Source organism: Camelus bactrianus, chromosome 2 (assembly GCF_048773025.1).
Source record: "Camelus bactrianus isolate YW-2024 breed Bactrian camel chromosome 2, ASM4877302v1, whole genome shotgun sequence".
Classification (NCBI taxonomy): domain Eukaryota; kingdom Metazoa; phylum Chordata; class Mammalia; order Artiodactyla; family Camelidae; genus Camelus; species Camelus bactrianus.
Genome location: NC_133540.1, coordinates 108,101,845 through 108,127,059, shown reverse-complemented (window position 1 = coordinate 108,127,059; position 25,215 = coordinate 108,101,845). Strand labels below are relative to the sequence as shown.

Genomic DNA, 25,215 nt, shown 5'->3' with positions numbered 1-25,215 from the left:
TGTGTTAAAGAAAATCTGTGGTCAGAGCTTAAATTGTCTGACCCTTCTGTGTACTTAAAATCACAAGATAATGATAACCTTGCTCCACAGGTGAAGGCCATAGCTGTCTGCACACTAACTTTGACCTTTTCAGGGTGTCATTGGAAAGCCTGATCACACCATCTTCAGTTACATAATAAACCTATCACCAAACTGTTTTTAGCATCCCTCCCACATATGCAAAACCTGACAAAAGTGGCCAGATCTAAGAGGGGGGCTTTTTAACAGAAGAGTGCATTTACACAAGATGCTTGAGCAGATATTTAGCAACAGAACTGAAAGGTTCAAGAGTCAATCTACTACATGCCATAAAGAAATATTTCAGTGTAAAAAAAAAATTTTATAGAAAATATGCTGTCACTTATTTTGTCTTTGATCATTTAAACAACTTTATTAAATATGTTAATATTTAATGATGAGCTATAAAGCTCATCTATGGACTTTTGTTTTTATTTTTCCCTTTTGACAGCCTATCATTTATGTTTTGGGCACTGGGTCTGGCCCTTTCATATGCCTCCTCCCATTAAGTTTTCCGAACTAGCCTATTCAATTGGTGTTTCTGCTTTAATAGAAAGGGAGAAAAGACTCCCTTTAGCCCACACAGCTATTAGATGGGAACCAAGAATGTACCCCCCAGGCAGAGCTTCTGACCGTCTTCCGGTCTCAGGTTCTTTCTACAACATAAGGACTTCTTTCCTGTTTCCTTCCCTACTTAATTATCAGTTTATCTACAATGAGTACCTTCACACTCTCAAGTAACAGCCCATACATGTAAGCAAATTCCAATCACATTAAAACATTAGAGGTAATTGCATGGTATGTAAATTATATCTCAATAAAGCTGTTGTTTAAAAAAATTTTTTTAATGTAAGCATGCTAATAACATCAACTCTCCAATTATTCTAATAGGAGACCATGGATAGCATGGCTGAAGAAAGCCCATAGGTAATCCAAAAATCTAATCTACAACTCATCCCTCAAAATGTTTACAGATCAGTCTCTTACTATTGTTAACTTTTTAAGACTCTCATTACTTCAATCCTAGATTATAGGAAATGCCTTAACCTCCCTAATTATGATTTTTCTATTCTCCTTCCCACCCTAAATGCTCACAATCTAGCAATCACTCAAACACTATTTTCATCATTCCATAACTCTGTTCAAAAACTTTATAGGTTCCCTTTTCTCTGCTATATTAAGTTCCTCTGCCTAGCTTTCAAGGTCTTCCCTAAACCAGTTTCATCTACCTCCTACTACCCCTCATCATGTGGGCAATCTCTATGGTGTCCTACAAACATATCAAGCCTTGTGCTGGATGCTGTGCCTTAAATAATCCCATCCTATTAACCTGACATGTTCTTTCCCTCCATCACCTGCTCATCCTTCAAGGGTCAGATCAAATTTTACCCTCTCCATCAAGCCCTCTTCCTGACTATCGTATATAGCAGCCTCAGGTAATTCCTACAGTATTAATAAGTCTTTAGTCATCTTTTATCCCCAGGACCTAGTATCCAGGATGTAAAAGACTATACATAAATGTTCGTTGAATATATGTTGTAACATGCTGTGCCAAAATAATTGTGGTTTTTACCCTGTCTCTTCAAACCAAGTGTATTCACTAGCAATATAAGTAGCAGAGTGCTAAAAATAACGGTGTCAGAGGTTTTCCTCAAGGTGAACAAATCAATGAGGTATCAGATGCTCTAATGGCCCCTTCAAGCGTTTCTATACAGGAATTGATTCAACAAACTCTATGAATTTGAAAATGGTCTCCTCTAGGAGTTAACAATGCTAAAATCAAATGACTTTACAATGACCTATTCTATGTCTTTTTCCCTAAGATGACAATATAATTCAGGGCTTATCACCATAAAAGAATACTATCTATGAAACAATTATTTATACTATGAAATCTTAAGGTTAGTGTACATTTATAAATGTCTTTTGCTTTTTGACCACTCAAAACAGATCAAATAAATGTAAGTATAAAGAACAATCATTTTTTGAAAAGCCAGTGCTAAAATCTTTAGTGTCACTAGATAATACAAGGAATTTGCATCACATCTGTGCTAGATTATAAACCACAAATATGAATAAACATTATATACTTAGATTGTTATGACTTTAGCCCAAGATAAAAAACAACATAAAAAAATTTTAAAACAACCTGGTAATATTTCAATACCTGATTCAAGATAGAGTTTCAATATATATGATTCAATATGGAGCACTTAAAAAAAATTTCAAGAGCCAATTCCCCTGTAATTGGCCCTTAACCCACAGAAAATGCCAAAGGTAATTACAGCCTTTCCCTGGTAAGTATAATTCAACAAAGAAAAAAGGCAGCCGAAATTCAGTTCAAAGTAAAGGAGGTACATTTAGATTCCAATGAGAAACTCAACAACATAACACACACTATTTCTCTCTGAAATAATAAACATACTCAGTACCCTTACCTGTTTCTGAAATGTATGTAACAGGATCCTGGTGTCTAATTTTAGCAGGTTTAGAAGTCAGTGGCAATTTTTCTGATTGCTTTTTGGTGTTTTTTACCTGCATTGTTTCCTCTGATTCTGAATCTGAACACAACAGGTAAATAAACAAAACTTTGAAAAGAAATAGTATAATACAGTGTGTTTTTACAAAGGTTATTAACCAATTCCTCAAGACCATTTTCAAGGCAAATCTCTTTTATAAATTCTCATAGGTTACTTCAACCCACTTGGGCTTTTGTTATTACTTTTCTGTTGCTGCTATAACAAATCAGCACAAACTTAGTGGCTTAAAACAACACAAATATATTATCTTACAGTTCTGGAGGTTACAAATCCAATTTGGGTCTCACTGGGCTAAAATCAAGTACCAGGAAGGCTGTGATCCTCTCTGGATACTCAAGGGAAAAATCCATTTCCTTGCCTTTTCCAGTTTCTAGTGACAGCCAGCATTCCTTAGCTCACTGGCCCCCTCCTCCTTCGTCTTCAAAACCTACAACATTAGGCAAGTTCTTTTCATGCTGCCATCTGATTCTCTGACCTTCTTCCATAGTCAGTCTCTCTCTAAATTTCTTCATCTGCCTCCCTCTCCCTGTGAATATAGGGCCCACCCAGATAATCTCCCTACTTCTAGGTCATCTGATTATCAACCTTAATGTCACCTGCAATTTTAATTTCCTTTTGCCATATAACCCAACATATTCATAGGTTCTAGTGTGGATATCTTTGGGAGCCATTATTCTGTCTACCACAATCTAATCACCCAGAACATTTAAATGTAAATCAAGACAAAGTAGAAGTATCTAGTATATGCCTGGTACAATGGGAGTTTCATAAACTTTAGTATCCTTTCTCTTCTTCTCACCATGCATTTACAAATCCTGTCTCATGCTGTTCAAAACTGTACCAAACAATTAAATTTCCACTTTCCCAAAAGATGGAAACTCTGGGGGAATGGGGGTATGTACTTATTTCAAATTCTTTACAATATACAGCAGCATAAGACTCACAATAAACACTCAATTAGTTTTAGATTTGAGTCAGAAACTTTGCCATCACTGTCAAAATCCTGACAATCTATAAATGCTTCCTTATGTTATATTTTTAATTTTAAAAATTCACACCAGATAGATCTTGTCCAAAACAGCAAAACCTAAAAATTCCTGAGTTCTACCATTATTTTAACATACCATAAAAGGCATGCATAAAAGTGTACAGTTTCTATCTTTAAAAGTACAGTCGACCCTTGAACATGGGTTTTAATTCTGCAGGTCCATTTATACATGAATTTTTTCAATAAATATATTGGAAAAAAATTTGGAGATTTGCGATAATTTGAAAAAACTCACAAACCAATCACATAGCCTAGAAATATTGAAAAAATTAAGAAAAGGTGTGTCATGAATGTATACAATATATGTAGATAATAGTCTATTCTTACATACATATAAGGTGATATTTAACACAAAATTAGTATGTGTTAGTCTTCTATTTTGTACATTTGCTTTCAAAGAATAATATTACTGAACAGTATGCCTCTGTCTCATACAGGATACTGCATATCAGCCTATGCACAGGTAAGTGTTTTTTTTTTAATGTAACAATGTTTCTAATACTATATTATGAATATGACTGTAATACTGTACGCCATGACAATTTTATAACGATTCATTCATTAGTGAATAGCCTAGGCTACCATGAAGCAATTATTATTAATTGGCTGTTTATGTTATCAGCAAGGCTTCTGGTCAACAGCAGGCTATTAACAGTTTTTTGGAGGAGTCAAAAGTTATATGCAGATTTTCAACTTGGGGGAGAGGTCAGAGCCCCTACCCTCGCATTGTTCAAGGGTCAACTACATATTCAAAGAAAGTGTTTTAATTGTGTTTGATTCTTTTTAAATGCAACAGAAAAGGACCAGATTAAAAGCATAAAAATTAAATTTTAGATCTTTGTTTCTGAAGCAATATTTTAAGGCACTATTTTAAAATTCAGTTTTCAAGAAACTCAGCTGAAAGAAAATAGGTATTTTTAAAAATAAATATACCATATTCAAATTAAGTTTGAGACATGCTATATATACTATATCCCTTTCTGAACAAAACTTTAATACATGAACATATTTAGGCTCTGATAAATTCAGCAGTGTAATAAAATTGTTTTCAACTTCATTGGAACATAAAGCCCTCTTCTCAAAGCATCTAGTAACATCATAGAGAACTGTGTCTCAGAACATCAGTTTGGTAAACATTGTTCTAACAGATACAAAATAATTTTTAAAACTTTAAAGCTTTTATACTGAAATATTACCTGAATCATAAATGATCCTCTTTTTCTTGTTTGGTTGCTTCTGTCTGAAGTCATCATCTTTACAGGAACTATTTACCTATAAACATTACAGTATAATTAGAACATAAACTATAGAAATGATCCCTGAAATGTGTATGTAAGACTGAACGATTACACTGTACACCAGAAATTGACATAACATTGTAAACTGACTATACTCCAAGAAAAAAAAAAAAAAGAAAAACAGAAAGAAAAAGAAAAGAACACGAAGAAGTCCATATAACTTAGCTATTTTTTCCTCATTAGATTTGGGCTTATTAGTTCACAGCTGGAGAAACACTGCCCCCCAGGAGACATTTTTGCTTGTCATAACTGGGGTGGGGCTATTACCAGCATATAATGGGTAGACTAGGGATGCTACTAAACATTCTACAATGCACAGGGCACTCCTTAACAACTAAGAATTATCCAGCCCCAGACGTCAATAATGCCCTAATTAGGCTAAAGAAAAGGCCAGACTTATCATCAAAAAGACAAGAGATGACAAATACTGGCGTGGATGTGGAGAAAAGGGAAGCGTTGTGCACTGTCGGTAAGATTGTAAATTGGTACAGCCACTATGAAAACAGCATGGAGGTTCCCCCCAAAATTAAAAATAGACCTAACTACCATATGACCCAGCAATTCTACTTTTGGGAATATACCCAAAGGAAACAAAAACACTAACTTAAAAAGATATCCACACCCACATGCTCATAGCAGCATTATTTACAATAGCCATGACACCAAAACAACCTACTTGTCCATCAATGGATGAATGGATAAAGAAGTTGTGGTATATGTACTACCTCAATCACAGATAGATCCATAATAATGGAATACTATTTAGCCATAAAAATTAGGTTATCCTACCATTTGCAACAACATGGATAGAACTTGAAAGTATTATGCTAAGTGAAATAAGTCAGGCAGAGAAAGACAAATACTATATATCTCACTTGTATGTCAAATCTTTTAAAAAAACAAAACACAAACAAAAAAAACCTCATAACCAAACTCATAGAAAAAGAGATCAGATCTGTGGTTACCAGAGGCAGGAGGTCAGGGGAACTGGAGGAAGGTGGTCAAAAGGTACAGACTTCCGGTTTTAAGATAAATAAGTGCTAGGGATGTAATGTACAACATGAAGACTACAGTTAACACTGCTGTATGATATATAGGAAAGTTAAAAGAGTGGATCCTAACAGTTCTTAGCACAAGGAGAAATTTTTTCTTTCTTTTCTTTTTACTGTCTCTGAGATGATGGATGTTAAACCCATTGTGGTAATCATTTCATAATATGTGTAAATCAAACCATCATGCTGTACACTTCAAACTTAAACAATCAAGCATGTCTATTATTTCTCAATAAAACTGGGGGAAAAAGATTGGCCAGATAATAATCACATCAGATGGGAAAGAAAGAACTGTAGAAAAAGCTGTACTATTATTCAGCTCCATTTTCATTACTAATCTATATGTAACACAGAATAAAAGTATGTCAGCGATTAGAAGGCAAGAATTTACTGAAAATGAAAGATAGAGACAGAAATAAAAGCTAAGGATCTGTGGGCCTACCACTACCCAATGCCTGGTGGAAAGCTAAATAAAACCAAGGCAAAAAAAGGTGTTAATGTTTATATTTTCAGTTATGTATCACATTTCTAACATACTTATTAAGTACTACTAATATTTTGTAGTCATACATCACATTTCTAATGTATTCAAATTTTCCAAAAAAGCATCAAGAAAGCAGACAGAAAGAAATAAAATCAATTATAAGGGAGAACTATGTTTCTATCCATTATAATGAAACTTCAAAAACGTAAGCACAATTAAGTAGCTTGGAAGAAAATGAAATGAATAAACCATTATAATTCAAATATTACCAGACCAAAGGACAAAATTAGAAACAACCACAGTAATTCAAAAGTAGAAGAGGGTATCCCAGAAAGGAGAGAGCCACAGAATGGAATAGCCATGACACCAAAACAACCTACGTGTCCATCAATGGATGAATGGATAAAGAAGTTGTGGTATATGTACTACCTCAATCACAGATAGATCCATAATAATGGAATACTATTTAGCACAATAAACTTAACCCAAATTTGTCAATAAACTTAACCCAAATTTGTGGCTGTCTCCTGAACTACATAAGCACAGAACAACTCCAAATACCCAGATAAAGTTAAAAAAGTTAAACAACTATGCCCGCTGCTGCCCATCATAGGATGGACAAGAGTTTGGAGTTTGAGTTCAGCCAAGTTAATTGCCTGCTAAACCAAAAGATTTAACACCCTTTGGAGGAATATAACAGAATCCAAAGTTCCTACACTGTAAAATTCACACTCTCCAAGGTAAATCCAAAATAACCAAACATACAGAGAAACAGGAAATGTGACCTGTGATGGTTAATTTTATGTGTCAATTTGACTGGGCAACAAGGCGCCCAAATATTTCATCAAGCATTACTCTGCGTGTTTCTGTGAAGGTGTTTTTGTATGACCTTAACATTTAAATCAAACTGAGTAAAGCAGACTGCACTCCCTGTTAAGAGTGGGCTTCATCAAACAAGTTGAAGGCCTGAAGAGAACAAAAGGCTGAACCTCTCCCAAATAAGAGGATTCCTCCTTCATGATTGCCTTGAAGCTAGGACATCAGTTTTTCTTGCCTTCAGACCAGAACTAAAACATCAGCTCTTCCTGGGACTCAAGTCTACTAGCTTTCAGACTGGAACCACATCATTGGCTCTCCTGGTCTCCTGTTCACAGGCCTTCAGACTCAGACTTGAACTACACCATCAGCTATCATGCGTCTCCAGCTTGCCAACTGTAGGTCGTGGGACTTGTTAAGACTCCATAATCACATGAGTTGATTATTTAAAATAAATTTCTTTTCAGGTTCTGTTTCTCTGAAGAATCCTGACCAACACAGATTTTGTTATTGAAAAGTGGAGTGCAACTGTAAAAAATGCCTAAAATATGGAAGCACCTTTGGAACGGGGTAATGGTGGAGGCTGGAAGAGTTCTATTGGACACGCTAAAAAAAAAAAAAAAAAAAAAAAAGAAAGAAAAGGTCTAGACTGCTGTAAAGAAACTATTGGCAGAAATTTGGATGTTATAGGCAATTTCAGCAAGGTCTCAAGAAGAAAAGATGAGAGGTATAAAGCCGCTATTGTCTTGAGAATACATGTATCATCATAAACAGAATACTGGTAGACATATGAGTATTAAAGGTCATTCTGTTAAGGTTTCAGATAGAAATGAGGAACAGGCTATTGAAAACTAGAGGAAAGGCAGTCCTTGTTATAAAATGGCAAAGAACTTGGCTGAATTTGTGTTCTAGCGCTTTTTGAAAGACAGAACTGTAAACAATGAAACTGGATATTTAGCTGAGGAGATTTCTAAGCAAAATGTTGGAAGGTGCAGCCTGGGTCTTTCTGACTCTTCTAGCAAAATCCATGAGGAGAGAGATGAATGGTTAACCAAAAAAGGAACCAAAACTTAAAGATCTGGAAAATTCTCAACCTGTCTACATTGCAAAAAATGAGAATGTGTGTCCTGAAAAGAATACTAAAAGTTTGTTGGACTATCAGCTGATAAAGAGATTATGGGATATACATGCAAAAACACTGCCAGTTTGAAATGAAGCAGACAAAATGAAGAAGGCTATCAAGCTTCTTGATTCTACAGGATAGGACAACAGAGTTATTCAGCTGCAAACCTACACTATTCTCCAAGAATAGGAAAGAAAGACCCTGAAGGAGATTGAAAGATCAAAGCTGCCTCATCCCCTATTCCAAGAGATCAGACAGCATCTACCCAGTAACCTTGGGATAAGACCACCCTGAAGAGCTGTGGAGGTGGGACCACTGCCCCAGTGGGTCCAGAAGGCAGGGCATCAAGCTATAGAAGAATATTCTCAAGCTTTAAGATCAAACAAAATTTGCCTTGCTAGATTTTAGACTTGCTTGGCACTGCTACCCTTTCTTCCTCCTGATTTCTCCCTTTTGAAATGGGAATGTACATTCTATACCTGTCCTACCATTGTACTTTGGAAACATATGTTGTCTGGTTTCACAGGTTCACAGCTGGAGAAGAATTTTGCCTCAGGATGCATCATATCTCAAGTTTCACCCATATCTGATTTACATGATAATTTTAGATAAATCTCTGGAGTGTAGAGCTGATGATGCAATGAGTTAAGACTTTTGGGGGCTGTTAGAATGAAATGAATGTATTTTGCATGCAAGGACATGAATTTTAGGGGGCCACTGGCAGAATGTTACAGAATGAATGCTTGTATCCCCAAAAAATTCGTATGTTGAGTTCCTACTATGGCTGTATTTGGAGATGGAGTCTCTACGGAGGTAATTAAGATTAAATGAGGTCACAGGGATGACCCTTGATCTGACAAGTTAGTGTCCTTGTAAGAAGAGACACTAGAAAGCTCATCTGCATGCACACACATGCACACACTCACTCACCCTCTCTGTGTCTTAACCACTCTCTCTCCCTATGCACTCACACCAAGGAAAGACCTTGTGAGGACACAGCAAGAAGGCAGCCATCTGCATGCCAGAAAAACAGCTCTCATTATAAAATGAATTGGCTGGAATCCTAATCATAGACTTCTAGATCTCAGAACTATAAGAAAATAAATTTCTGTTACTTAAGCCAGCCAGTCTATGGTATTTTATGGTAGCCCAAGCTAATACATGAGCCATAGACTCAAGATAAAAGGCCTTAACTGAGACCAAGCCTAATATAACCCAAATACTAAAATTAGCAAACAAGAAATTTAAAGGAGCTACTATAGCTACACTTATGAACATAAAGGAAAGAAATTAAAAACCATGAAAAGGAACCAAATGGAGAGTCTAAAATTGAAAATTTTAATATTTAAAATATTTACTATGTAGGCTTAACAGCAAATTGGACACGACAGAAGAGTCAACGAACCTGAAGATAATAATAGAGAAATTATCCCAATCTGAAGTACAGAGGAAAAAAAGAACAAAATGAATAAGCCTCAATGATCTGTGATGCAATTACAAAATCCTAATATGTATATAATTGGAATGACAGAAGAAGAGGAGAGAGAGAATGGGGCAGATATATGTATTTGAAGAAACAATGGCAAAGAGATCCCAAATCTGAAGAAAGATACAGATTTACAGGCTCAAGAACCTCAGAAACCCTACAAAGTATAAACACAAGAAAACCACACCCAGCTACACCATAGGTAAAGTTAAAACCCAAAGATAAAAAGACAGTCTTTCAAAGCAGCATGAGAAAAACAATGCATTAAATACAAAAAACAAAAACAAAAAACAATATGAATAACTGCTAACATCTCATCAGAAAAAATGGAGACCAAAACACAGTAGAACATCTTTAAAGTGCTGAAACAAAAAAATGTCAATCCAAAAATTCCATATCCAGCAAAAGTAACCTTCAAGAGTGAAAGTAAAACAAAGACAAAAACTTAACAGAATTCATTGCCAACAGACCTATCCTACAAGAAATGCTTAAGAAAATTCTTCAGGTTTAAAGGAAATAACATTAGATGGAAATTCAGATCTTCAATAAGAAATGAAAATCACCAGAAATGGCAAGCACATGATTAAATATAAAAGATCATTTTTCTCTTTTAATTTCTTTAAAATACATGTCAGTTTAGAGCAATAATTATTACACTGAATGTGAAGTATTAACATAAGCAGATGTAATACATATGGCCAACTAGGGCATAAAGGATGGGGCAGTGGTAAACCGATCTGTAGTTGCAAAACTCTTATATTTTACACAAAGTGTAACTCAGATACATTATTGCAGCCATTGCCTGTGCTTTTCATAGTGACATATCTTAACTTCTCTGAAGCCCAAGGAGGACAGGGAAAAGAATAAAACTTTCCTCCAAAGCCTTCCTTCACCTGAAGTCCGATACCATTCACCTGGGACTCATGTCTCTATGAGCAAACTTTGGTCTTAAAATGCAAAGCTGTAACAACTAAAAAGGGTTCCACCACTACTTCAGGAAAATACAAGCTATGAATGAAGTAAAGCCATGTTAACTAGAAATAACTAATACCTTATTACTTTTCTTCTTCCTCTGCTAATAAATGAGTTGAAATCTATATTTACTATTACTCAAGGCTCCCAATATATCAAATCTCAGAACTGAGTTTATTTAACCTTTTATACAATTCAGTATCGTATCTGGAAAACTGACCTTGATTTCCTTTATTCCTCTCTTTGCTTTTAAAGTTTCTTCAGCAGACTTTTTCTCATTCTTCTTTACTGTTTCACTTACAAGTTTCTTTCCACTTGGTACAACCCCAAAGAATTTCCGAATATCCTAAAAGCAAAAACAAGAGATGCACACACAAACATTAACTGCACAAAATTCTAGTTTCAATTGTAAAAAGGAACAACTCTACACACACACTGGTCTACCCTCAGTATTTATTCAGTGAGATAGTTCCATGTGTGCAGCAGCATTCTTTCTATATGCAAAAGTTAACTGACAGAATTATCTGAGTCAGAAATAATGTGCCTAATGAAAAGTAATATTAATTCTCAGAAATTGGGCAAAAATAAGTGAAATTTTTGTTAACAATAGCACAATTACTAAAAAGGCAAGTAACAAGTATTTATTGACCATGCATGCACATACCCCATTACTTCAGGCACAGTAGGGGAAAAAATAAAAGATGAAGAATATAATCCTTGCCCATGGGAGTTCTACTCTAGTTTGGGAGAACAATAACTCTCATAACCCTGATCATTTAAGATCTTAATAACAAAGAACCTTGAAATTATTTTCTTGTATATGATTTTTCCAAATCCCAAAGAAAACAATTTTGATGATTACAATATTTTCTTCAATTACTCTATCCCCTGTGTTAAACAGTAGAATCAAATTAATCATATTGAAACATTTGTGATGTAATTTACAATTAAAATCACTCACCTTTCTTACCCTTTGCATACATAATCTTCCCTACCCTTTTAGATTTAAACTTTGAAAAAACTATGGTGTAGAGGAAAGGGAACAGACCTTAGAATAAGAAATCCCTGGCACAAATCTCTGCTCTAGTGGTTTCTAGCTATGTGACTTTGGGCAAGTTAATTTAATCTGTTTTCTCATCAGTAAAGTTAGACTAATATTCCCTACAGTTTATGGATTAATTACGCATCTATCACAATTTTGGTTCAGTAAAAAGCTTCCCTCCCCCCTCATTAATGAACTATTAACCCTTCATGTCACTGAAACATAACCCATTTACAGTGATCTCTGCTCACAGGCAAGGGTATAAGGAACAGAGAGAATAGTGAGAATTTAGGATCTGAATTTCAAAGAACTGGATTCAAAAGCCAGTTGCACCGTTTTCCCATTTCCTATTCTTAATGGTTATAAAACTGAGTTTTCAATCCTGTTTACATGTTTCAATCTCTCTCTCTTTATTGTGGTGAGGAAAACGCCTGTTAAAAGTACTCTGTGAAATGTAAGAAAATTAACAATTTTTCCTAGAACCTGGCAGTAATTGTCATACTTTGAAAATGTCAAAAACCCCAAACAAGTGTGTTATGCAAACACACCAACACACACACAAATAGCTTTGTGGTTAAGCCAATAAGCAAAATAGATAAATATCTACATTAAATTTTTTTTGAAAGGTTACAGACTTCCCTGGTTTTGTACCCTCTTTTGTAAATTTCTTAATATAGAAAAGTCACAAATCCATCTTAAAATTACACCATTTGCAGAATGGATACCTCAGCTATAAACCTGAGACATTTGTGTCAGGTGCTAAAGAAATGATAGATGATAAAGAAGGCCAGAAAGCCATTGCCTTCCATATAATTTGCAAAGAATTGAGTTTGGGGCTGACAACTACTCACTTTATTGCTTCTGGAGGAAATGAGAGTTTCATATTGGAGTTTCACTTTTAAAATTACCAAGTGAGTATTCACTCAAACAGTGGTGACTTTTTAAACAAACACACACACACACACACACACACACAGCACACATGCACCATGGATATACCAAAACTGAATATTAATAATCAGGTTGAGGGGAGTGGGTATAGCTCAGTGGTAGAGTGCATGCTTAGCAAGCACAAGGTCCTGGGTTCAATCCCCAAAACCTCCATTTTAAAAAAAAATCAGGTTAAAGTTGGTGGTGGTTTTCCATCTGTGTTAGAACCACAAATGCTTAAAACCGCAAAGAGAAAGAAAACAAAACAATTCAGGAAGTGGAACTGTTGGTTTAACGTCGAGCTTGCTGATTTGTCTGTACATAGTGCCAATCCTCAGCACTGTTGCAACCCTTCCTTCCTAAGTAATTCTTCCTAAGTATTCACACCCCATTTCTTTTCCTTTCCCTTTATTCTACCCTACACTCCCACTCCCTATGCTCTTATAGTCTGACGGCAGCAGAATAATTAAAGAAATTACAGCAACCTGATCTAACTTAGTACATAGTAAAAATCTAAACTTTTGGAAAAGAATTTTCATCAGAATGGAAGTCATTCTACTTACACCTTTTTAGGGATTATCTCCAATGTGAGCAGCCATCTGGTGTATAAACATCTAAGAGGCAAAGGTCACCAATTTGACATTAATTTATAGTGTGACTTCATCTTACTCTTCAACTAACATTCCCTGTCTGGTATTCCAGATCTTTAAAGAGTTCATGAAATGAAGTACAAGCCTAGTGACTAATCAAACTCCCAAACAATGGATCTGAACATCACTCTTACCTGCACAGAATTCTTGGTGAGTATATGAATAGAAAAAGGAACACATTTTTAAATTTACTTTTATCATTAAAAGGAAAGTCCTTTTGAGTAGAACATCAAGGCTAGAAACCATCCATAAAGAAAGACACATCTGGCTACATAAAAATAAAAGATGCCATAAGCAAAATTAAAATATAAGCAACTAACTTGAAAGTATCTACAACATGTTATATATAAAAGGTCTCCCACAAATCAACCAAAGATAACCCGGTGGAAAAGCAAATAAAAGCTATTAGTAGGAAAATTAAAAGAAACACAAATAACCAATAAACGGAATAAAAGATGCTCAACTTCACAAATACAAGGAGATAAATTAAAACTTGATTATTTTTCTCTAAGTGTTAAAAGATTGATAATGCCCAGATTTGTCAAAGATGTGGGCAAACAGATGCTTACACACTACACTGCTAATAAAAGTAAAAACTGGTATAACCTTTCCAAAACAATCCAATAATATTTATCAAAAGTTTAAATGTGCATACCCTTTGTCCCAGTAATTTCATTTCTAAAAGAAATGGCAAAAAAAAAAGATAGTTTTATTTGGGGAAATCAAGAGAAAATAGTAATTAACTCTTCTTTCTTTTTAAATAGTTACTCATTGAACAAGTCAGTTCAAATATAGCAAAAGATTTAGGCAAAAATCACATAAAAGTTGAAACAAATTTAAAGTATAGTTAAGAACAACACGTAAGTTTTTCATGCTTTTACTTATAGGACTACTGGGACATAGATTTTATCTTCGATGATTCTTTGAGGTAAATAAGGCAAATAGAATGATTCATCTCCAGTTTATAGGTAAGTGGAATTAAGTCAGACAAATACAACTTTTTGTCAGTTTTGCCATTTACTACCGGACACTTGGAATGAATTACTTAACTTCTCTGGCCCTTAGTTTCCCCAGGATGCCACTTGCCTCACAGGATTCCTGTGAGCATAAAAGGCGGCACACCAGAACGGAACCTGGTCCACTGACTCCAAATCCCTTTCACAGTTCTCCACTTGACCATGACTGCCCCCTCAGAGTTTTCCTGTTTAAGGATCTACGCAAAAGTAGCCATACCCTACAACTAGCCACGCGGTGTTTCCCTTCTCATTATTCCTGATACATCTGATCCTTGTGTGATTACAGGCAGGCACTGTGCCAGGGACTTAGGACACAAATTGAAAATGCCCTTATGAAGCTACTTGGGAGACAAATTAGTATATACAAAATTAAATACAAAACAGTGCTAAGACACAGCTAATCACCAAACTGTAAAAGCACCAGGAGCACCCAACACAGGGAGCCTTCAGGGACAGTTTACAAAGAAGAAACACCTGAAATGGGTCCCAAAATGAATAGCAGGAGATACTTCTCACAGTCATAGAAATCTGAGCTGGTACACACTGCTGTAAGTCCACACAGCAAGCTTGTCTACCTTACTCATCACTGCATCTCAAGTTCAGGTCAACATGTCAGATAAGTAGATGCTTAATTAATACTGGCTGACCACATGAATGGTCATTCCTTCACATCTGGGCTCAGAAACAGAGGTTCTTGATTACAGAAAATGAAATTCATAGTAGATTTGTTTTTAAACATTGTGTTTTAATTTAATTGAGATTAATTTTTTTGCCATGATCTTACCTATTATTCTTTATTTTAAGAAATTTTAAGTGGGTATTAAATCAACACTGTATTATTTTAGAGGTAAATTACTAAAGTTGGCCTTTTATAATATGGTACTCCCTTGTCATATTACAATATTGTAGCTACAAAAAGCAAAATACTTTCACTTTTAGTACAATACTTTTTCTTCTTTGGGGCTTTTCCCTGAAGCTGATTAATGGCTCTCCATGAACGCTAAGTTAAAACCTGCTGATCCACATACTCACACTACGCAAGCTAACTCACACCCATCTCAATGTCAGTACCACCTATAAACACACTGATACCTCCTAAATCTTGCCTACACTCTAGACCTCCCAGTTCCATATCAGTGTAGCCAACAGTCTGCCATATACACCTCTACCCAAATGCCCCAAGAGTGCCTCCAACTCATAAGGTCCAAAACTAAGCTCATATTCTTTTAGGACTGGCTTCTCTCCCTTTATTTCCCACTTCAATGCATAGCATCACCATTCATGCAAAACAGAAGAATGGGCACTCTCTCCTCCTCATTCCAACCCTCTTGTCTAATCATCCCACCTAACCTAACCTCCCAAATACTGCTGTCCTTTTCCCTCTATTTCTATTGCCAATACCTTGACTTAGGGTTTCATTTATTCCTTTAACAAACTCTTAGATAAGCTTTACTCTGTGCCAGACAATTATTTAAGGACTTTAAAAAACTAACTACTTAGATCCACATAACAAGTGTATGACGTTCTTTAACTTCAATTCACAAACAAAAAAACTGAGAATACCAACAAGACATTTTCTAGTAAAAGTTTTGAAATTTAAGATGCTTTTAAATGTAAGCAAAAAGATCTTTTGCCCTCTCCTACCCTAAGATGTAAATAAAAATGCTACAACATTATTAGAGAGAAGCGCTGTCTATCAGGCAGCCCAAATGCAATTTTAATATACTTAAGTCAAGACAAAGACCCCACCAAGTACTCAAAAAAATCATGTATTTTTAGAAGTTTCCAACTAAGTTGGTTATAAATCTACTAGTAGAGTTAGAGATGAAAAAAAAATCTTTTTGCAATAAATACTCCTAAACCTGCACAGAAATAAGCTATTTAAAGTTAAAAGGTCAAAGTACAGAAGCTGATATATATTTATTCTGAAGTATAACCAAACCACTCTAATTACTTTTTTCCACTGTTGATGGGTTCAACCAACAAACAAGTTATATTCGTCTACCAAAAATGTGAAGAGAAAGCAAATCATGCCACTGTGTTCACTTACTTTGAAGAGAACAGATTTTATGCAAAATAAGTACTGTGGAGTGGTTGCCAAAATACTGTTTTGGCTTTACTTCTCTATTTTGAAAGTAACAAAGAAATACATTTTTGATTAATGTTTTTAAATCATCCACCAAATCCACAAGCAGAAATTGATTATCAACACACTTTACAAAATCTATTTAAATGTAAAAATCATTTACCTTGAAAACCACTAAAAGGCAAAATTATATATCTGACTTAAGTTGTATATTGATAGCAGCACAGCGAAGACAAATTATGAAATAATTTTAAAATGGTTAAAATTATATTAAGGCCTTGTACTTAAAAAACAAAAAGTAACTTCTTGTAATGCTTTCCCATAAGATCAGGAGAAAGATCCACTCTTGCCACTCCTACACAGCACTGTGACCAAAAAACCAATTAGGCAAAAATTTAAGAGGCAACTAGATTGGACAGGAAGAAGTAAAACTATCTCTATTTGCAGATGAAATAATCTTAAATAGAGAAAAGCTTACGAAATCCACTAAAAAACTATTAGAACTCTACATGAGTTCTGCAACGTTGCATGATACAAGATCAATACGCTGAAACCAACTGTATTTCTATATCGTGCAATGAACAATCCAAAAGTGAAATTAAGAAAATAATTCCATTTAAAGTATCATCAAAAAGAACAAAATACTTAAGAATAAACTTAAGTGTAAAACCCACACTCTGAAAACTATACAACATTCCTCAAAGAAATTAAGGAAGACCTAAACAAATAAAAGATAGCCCATGTTCATGGATCAGAAGATATTATGTTGTTAAGATGGCAATACTCCTCAAATTGACTAACAGATTCAACACAATCCCTATCAAAATTCCAGTTAGTTTCTTTGCTGATTCTAAAATTCTTATGGGAATTCAAGGGACCAAGAACAGGGAAAACAATCTTGAAAAAAAACAAAGTTGGAGGACACATTTACCAATTTCAAAGCTCACCATAAAGCTACAGTAATAAAAAGTGTTACTGGCACTAGGGTAAACAGATCAATGGAACAGAATTAAGCGTTAAAAAAAAAAAAAAAAAAGACCCTCACATTTGCAGTCAATGGATTTTTGACAATGAAGCCAAGATAATTCAATGGGAAAAGAACAGTCTGCAAATGGTGTAGTAACAACTGGAGATCCAGTACAAAAAAATAAACTTGGACCTCTACTTCACACCATATACAAAAATTAACTTAAAATGGATCAAAGTCCTAAATGTAAAAGGTAAAACTATAAAATGCCTAAAAGAAAACAGAAGTATATATATTCATAACCTTGGATTAAGTCGTGGTTTCTTAGATATGGCACCAGAAGCTCTGAGGAAGTGATGATGTGAGACTTAAATGATGACAAAAAGGCAAAGAATTTCAAGAGGAAGAAGAGTATTCCAAGAAGAGAAAATAGCAAGTATACGAGTTGGGACAGAACCGGCTTAACACACTCAAAGGACAGACAGATGAGATCAGAAAGGTAGGGAGGGGCCTTAGAGGCCAAGTACTAGTACCTATGGCAAAAATTACATTATAAAAGGGTGACTACACTACTCTGAGGGAGCATTCACATAATAAACTACAATGTGAAAGGTATCCCCCAGAATGGGGCAACCAAGCAGCTTAGATGTAGCCAGGCTTTCTTGACAGTTCTTCAAAAAGGCTGTCCCTTAAGTCTCATGCATGTTTGATTCAACTTTGTGCACATTTTCAATAAACAATTATGCCAGTCAATGAATTACATATGCTGACTTCTAAAACATGGCATCTCTCAGATTTCATACACATTTTGAACAAATAATTAAATCCTCACAGCAATCCAAATCATTTACACAGCTACTTTTTTATTCTATTTATTTTAATTTCAATTCAATTCCTTTTTTAATAGGCATTATATTCACATGGTTCAAAAATTCAAAGAGGTAAAATGTCTCCCTCCCACCCTGCCCTTAGACACACACTTCCCATCTTTGGAGGCAACAAATGTTATCAGTTAGTTCCTTGTGTATCCTTCACATCTTCAAGCAAATACATATACATTCTTTTCTCTTTTTCTACATAAAGTGGTAGCATATTTTACGTATTGTCCTGCACTTTCTTTCTTCACTTAATTATCTTGGCAATTGTTTCACATTAGGACATAAAGTGTTCTCTTTTATGGCTGCATAGTATTCTATTTTGTGGGTACAGTATTATACTCCTGTACTGCTAACTTTAATTAGAAACGATTTGAGAAAAAGATGCAGCTCCCAGGGCAAGAGCTGCTAACCTTGCATCCAAAGAAGGGCTGCATAAGATATGTAAATCCCCTAAAATAGTGTGTATGTGTCTATATGTATTTCTGTGGGCAGAAAACTTGCACTCCATTCACCACATTATCAAATGGAGCTGTGATCCAAACAAAAGTTAAGAACTACTGTACAATATAACTTGTGCACAGGTGTTCAATAAACATATGCTGAATAGAATTTTGGTCTAGGGTTCTGCTAATTTGTGTACTAGAGACAGAAGGACTAAATTAAACACCAATACAATCCAAAACTCTTACGTATTTTATAGAACTTTTTCCCTTTACAAACAGCAAAAGTGATCCATCTGACTCCCTTTTCTGAAACGGGCTTTATTTTTCATCTGCACCATGAACAAGAATACTAAGAAAGAAAAGAACAATTATTTAAAGTAACTGAATGATCAAAAGTTGACTATACAAGCTGTTGTTCACCAAACTGACAACATCAGAGGTCCCTTAAACTCTCTGTAATGTTCCACAGGGTCCTTCCTGAGAAAATTAGATCATTAGTCATGTAGTTGTATATTGCCTACCACAAGCCAGACACCAAAATAGAAGCTCTACGTTATTTAATCCTCAAGACAATCACTTAAGGCAACTTTATCTTCCCCCCTTTTACAGGTATGAAACAGGATTTAAGAGGTTAAAGTAAAGCTATTTATTTGTTGAAAACCACTTAACCATTAAATGGCAGAGCAAGACCAAAACATCACCTCACTTTCATCTTCAAGACTCCAAATCTCATCAACTTTCCACAATACCTGAAGTCTAAAATGTAATTATGACCATTTTAGAGAAGTGGTATAATGTAGTGGTCAGAAGAATCTAGGCTCTAATTGTAGTTCAACTATTTATTAGTTATGTCACAAATTGTTTAAACTTGAAAAGCCTCCTTTACCATCTGTAAAAATGGACTGCTGTGAGGTTTAACGTTATCATATTTAAAGGTATGTAAAACAAACAGCTCACACACTGACCTGAAGAAGATACTTGTTACAAGGTGGCTATTATCATTATTTCATCCTTCGTTGAGTAAAAATATAAAGGCTGTAAGGTTTCCTAATGTGGCATAAAATTCCACACACCCCACCCCACTCCCAGCATGTTGGAATTATGACAAATGAGCTAAACAGTGATTGAAAAATAATTATGTCTGATTATTAAATAGGTTCTGGCTTAACAGACCATCATAAGTTGTCCTTCAAATTATTTCAAACACATACTTGCACCTATTGACATTCCAGTATGTTTTGACGGCTGCAAAACTATTTCGCTCTCTATTTAAATGCTTTATGCAAAATTATACTATGAGGGGTTTTTTTTTTAAGATTATTTAACATCAGGTGGTAAGCGATGGCAGCTGTCAGATGTATTTCAGCTGTTTCTACTAGCTGTTTTCCCCTCCTTGTAAACCATGTTCTCTCTTTGATTTCCATGAACTCATCTAAACAAACTAGAACACCCTCTCCTTGCCGTCAATCTCAAAATGACCCTATGATAAGCGTTTCGCAGAGCTGTTAATGACGAAAGTTGAAGGCCTGAGGCAACTTATCTATTAGAAAAGAAGTTTGTTACATTTTTCTCCTTCATGACCCAAAACTTGAAATCAACGCTCTAGGCAGGACTCAAACTGAGGTTCGAGGCAACGCTGAACAGGAAAAACAACTTTACAGCTAAGCCCAAATAATCACCTAACATTACTCCCTTCCTTTCTCCCTTCCCCCCAAGAGTGAAAAAAAAGTGAAACTGCCGCACAGCACCAAGAGCCCTGCGCGCTGGCTGCGGCCGAGAGCTGAAGCCCCACGGAAAGCTGTGCGACCAGTGCCCCTTCCCTGCCTTCGCTCCCCTCCGGAGCCACGCATCGCGGTCCTCCCCGACCCTCCATACCAGGCGTGCCCGGTCCACACCCAGCCTGCAAACTCTCCCCAGCCCCTGAGGCGCACGGCCTCCCCCGGGGGCTCACCATGGCAGCCCACGGACGAAGGCGCGGCGGACAGGCCGGCCGGCAGGCGAATCCGTTACCGGGGCTCACGGTCCCTTCGCGCCAACAACTTCTCCCGCGAAGTAGGAGGTCGAGGCAGCGGCGCCCGGTGATGACGTCAGGAAGCGCACAGCTTCCTCTCGGCCGGGGCGGGAGGCGGGAGAAGCGACGTGGGCCCAGGTGCCGCCCCTGAGGCCGGCGGGCCGCTGTTCTCTCGAGGAGCGGCGGGACCCAGGCCCGCGCCCAGATTTTTTGCCTTCGGCTTTTGGCGGGGGCGCTGGAGTGGGGAGCTTCCGAGATTGGCTTCCTCGGTTCCTCCCGGATACACGTTTGAGGGGTGCATTGCCCTACTTAGTAACTTTAGAATGTTTCTATTACCAGCCGCAGTAAGACACATTTTAGGTGTATTATGTTTCACATATTACATCTCAGTATCTATTCTGAACAAGAATTTCATCAAACAGTATTTACCCTGATTTTTTTTTTCTTAAATGTTTGCCCTACCAAGTTGTTTTTTTCGTCCACTTTCAAGTGGAGATCCGCAGTTTGAAAACTGTCTGGCTAAAGGACAATTTTATGCTGTATACTTCCAGAACAAAAAAGACTTAGGTAAAATCATCTAGTCATTACCACCCACTCCATTTTATAAATGAAAATAGGCCCAAACAAGCTAAGGGGCCTAGGCTGGGAATCTAGGCCTACAAATTATTAAACCTGCTCTAAGTCCCTCAAAGGGGTGTGTCTGTGTGTCTGTGTGTCTGTGTGAGTGAAGCCAAGGGATGACAAAGTATGTCTATAGAAGAACAATGATCCCGAAAGCTTTGGAGTAAAAAGGTTTTATATTAATAGATAACCAATTGAACTGTGGAATAGAAAGTGACATTTACATACAATTTTAAGAGAAAAACGTGAGACCTTTAGGAGTTTAGTGGGGAGAGCAATATCTCCCTCCAGCTTTGGCCCCAGACTTTTAAATCCTTGTCCGTCCACCCACCCACCCCTTGTTCCCTCTTGCATTTTATCACACCCATCTCTTTACAATGAAAGATAGTAAAGCCTTCTGGGGTAAAGCAGAGGCTAAGCATGGAGAACTCATATTTATTAAATGGCCACTGTAATATGTTCCAGACATGCAGCTATTTTTTTTTTTTTGATGTATAGTCAGTTTACAATGTTGTGTCAATTTCTGGTGTACAGCACAATGCTTCAGTCATATATGAATATACATATATTTATTTTCATATTCTTTTTCACTATAAGCTACGACAAGATATTGAATATGTTTCCCTGTGCTATACAGTATAAACTTGTTTATCTACTTTACAGACATGCAGCTATGGACTATCCCAGTTTAACTCATCTAATACCTACATTGATGCTGGCAACTATTATTATCTCCAATTTACAAAGCCGTAAACTGGAACTAATGAACAGGGCCTCATTTAATGGGACACTCTGAAGCCAGTGTGCTTGGGTTCCTAGCCCCACCACACTAATTATGTGACCATGGGGAAGTTACTATGGCTCAGTTTCCTCATCTGTAAAATAAAGATAATAGTACTATGTTCTTCATAGGGTTATTGTGAAATTGTTCCTGGCATATAAGCAGTAGTAATATTTTTTTTAAGTCAGCTGTTATTATTATTACACAAGGCTAGGTATTATCAAGGGAGATAGTTCAAAAAACAAACTTACCTACTCCATAATTTTGCTTAGGGAAATATTTGATTGGGGAGGAGGGGATTCATCAGATCCTTTGAGAAATCAATAAAAACTATGAACCAAAAAAATTAAATAAAATAATTTTTAAATAAATAAAAACAAAAACTATGAACCTACTCTCCAGAAAAATGTACATAGCAAACACATCATGTAACTTTTTACCTATAATTTCAGAGAACCTAAACCAATTTACAGTGTTCATTGTGTTATGAATAAGTGAATAAGATATATTTTAAAAATTTTACATATCTTTTACATTATACTACTTTAAATTTTTGCATTTCTTCTTCAGTATTTTAAAGGCTTCCTTGAATTTAGGTGAGACCTAAGTCAGAAGACTGTAACTTTCGGAAAGATACTGAACTGAATTTGTTGGATTGTTTAGGAACATTTACTTGGAAATATTCTATCTCAGAAAAGTACCAGATTAAAAATGGCTGTATATGCTTTCATACTCCTCCTCCAACGTGAGATGACCTGTAACTGATTTGACCAAAGAATATGGTGGGAATAATGCTATGACAGTTCCAAATCCAAGCTTTCAGAGGACTAGCAGCTCCCACCTTGCTCTCTGGGAACCTGAGCCACCCTGTAAAGCAGGAGAAGGCACCAGTCAAGCCCAGGTTTACAGCCATCTCCACCAGGTACCGGGCTTGTAAGTGAAACCATCTTGGACCCAGGATACCAGCTGCTAGTGGAAGTCCACTAAGTGACCCAAGTCAACACTACATAGAGCAGAAAAATCACCTACTCAAGGCTTGCCTAAATTCTCTGACTCACAGTAGTTTGAGGATAATAAAATGATTGTTCTTTTAAGGTATTAAGTTTGGGGACATTCTGTTGTAAAGTGATAGATAACCAGAGCAGAAATGTTTTAAAGAACCCAAAGGGTAACCAAAAAATAGGCATGAACAGAATATTCATGCTTATTTTCTCTGCTGTGGTGATTTTCACTGATGCATCATTCAACAAATATTTATTGAGCATCTGCTCTGTGTTGGCACCTTTTTATGTGCATGCTGGGAACCAATAGTAAACAAGACAGACAGCCCCAGCTTCCCTGAAGTTTATATTTTTGAAGAAAAGAGAAAAACAAGTCAGTAGACAAAAATAAATGCTATACCTTCAAATAAGGGTAAGTGCTATAAAGAAAGGGTTTACAAGATTTTAAGCCAAAAGACTATGATCCCATCATTTTTACACTTTGTATTTTATGACCAAAAAGAAAAAAAAAATTACTATGTATTCTATGGGAAAATATGATACTCATTTGTTTTCCATGGCAGAGAAATCTGAAGAGTGCTAGGAGATTGCCAAATGTGATTTTTTTCAATTTTGTCTATAGCAGAGCAGCAGTCTCCTGTTAAGTTTGTTTCTACATAATAACTACATCGGACTTTAACCCTTCCTGGGCACTTTTCCATAACAGTGTCTATTTGGAATTTCTTCGAGGCAAAAGACCAGCCTGTGTACACCTACCATTTCTATGTGGCCTTTCTTTGACCATAAGAATAAGATGATAAAAGGTCATAACTACTCCCATGTCTCAATATTAACTGAAAGACTGCAGTGATGCATCTCCCAGAGACTGAGGATACATGAAGAAAGAATAGAACAAATGAGGGCTGTGTAGATAGTTTTTCAGAGAGGCAAAGAAAAATCATTTATCAGTGATGTAAAACATTAGCTAACAAAGATTCCTCGCGTGTTTTCTTAAAAGTATTTTCATCAAAACTATTTCCTCATGTTTTCTTTAGTCTGCTTTCTTTAATTCAGGTCTTCTTAGTATAAATGTTTCTGAAACCAGCTGATGAGTAAATAAGACTAATGCTTCATTTGTAGAGTAACATTGGTAACAGATAATACAGCAATTGGATAAGCACTGCAGTCTCCAGAATTAAGAGTGTCTATTAAAAGTCTAAAATATTTTGTAAAATATTTTTTCTTTTAATAATAGTTTGAGACCTATCACAGAGAAGACACATTTTAAGAAATACATTATATATTGGATCTGATCACCTAATGCTCACTGGCCTTGTCTTAATCCTTAAAAGAAAGGACTTCAGGGAAAACTTTGTCAGCAAAGCCAATTTTGTGAAAGTTAGGGCTCTCTTTCCCTCCCCCACTTAAGGATATACCACTGGCAGAAGAACTGCTGACGTTCCATGAAGAACTCTTTCTCCCAAAACTTATTAATATTGACATGAATGTGTCTAGTAGTATGTTTCTAAATTTGTGAATAATTGGATTATGTGAATAATAATTGGCTCTCTTTCCATAACATATACAGAGTTAAATTGTTGCCCTCCTGAAACTGACTAAAAGCCCTGTGTTAGTTAGAAAGTGCATGACTTGAATTTTGGTCATCCTTTATAATCTAACTAACTAGTGCCATGTGTAAGTAGAAAACAATTGCAAAGGACAATATAAATTCTCAGTGTTAATGCCTGTGCCTTACTTAACTTATCTGTGTGATAGGAAGAACTCTTTACAAATGGAGTCAGTTTGAAATGCTTTTCAGAACCACAATAGTTACATTGTCTTTCCCACAGACTTTTGTAAGTTAACAGAAATCAATCGAATTTTCACTGTGCAACAACAAATGTGACTTTCTGCCCTCTGGACAAATATTAGCA

General features: G+C 36.0%; 1 protein-coding gene across 2 annotated transcripts in view; it reads right to left on the bottom strand.

The window, feature by feature from the left end:
- The window catches only part of RFC1 (replication factor C subunit 1), a 63,712-nt gene extending 42,532 nt beyond the window's left edge, over positions 1 to 21,180 (bottom strand). The window contains exons 1-4 of one of the 2 annotated variants that reach the window (XM_010962662.3): positions 20,840 to 21,180; positions 11,097 to 11,222; positions 4,842 to 4,917; positions 2,496 to 2,618 (exon numbers count right to left, since the gene is read on the bottom strand). In XM_010962662.3, the coding sequence (XP_010960964.1) occupies positions 2,496 to 2,618; positions 4,842 to 4,917; positions 11,097 to 11,222; positions 20,840 to 20,842 (328 nt within the window). In that variant the 5' untranslated portion in view covers positions 20,843 to 21,180. The remainder of the gene's footprint in view (positions 1 to 2,495; positions 2,619 to 4,841; positions 4,918 to 11,096; positions 11,223 to 20,839) is intronic. The other variant, XM_010962663.3, reaches the window with a different exon arrangement.
- Positions 21,181 to 25,215: the final 4,035 nt, after the last annotated feature.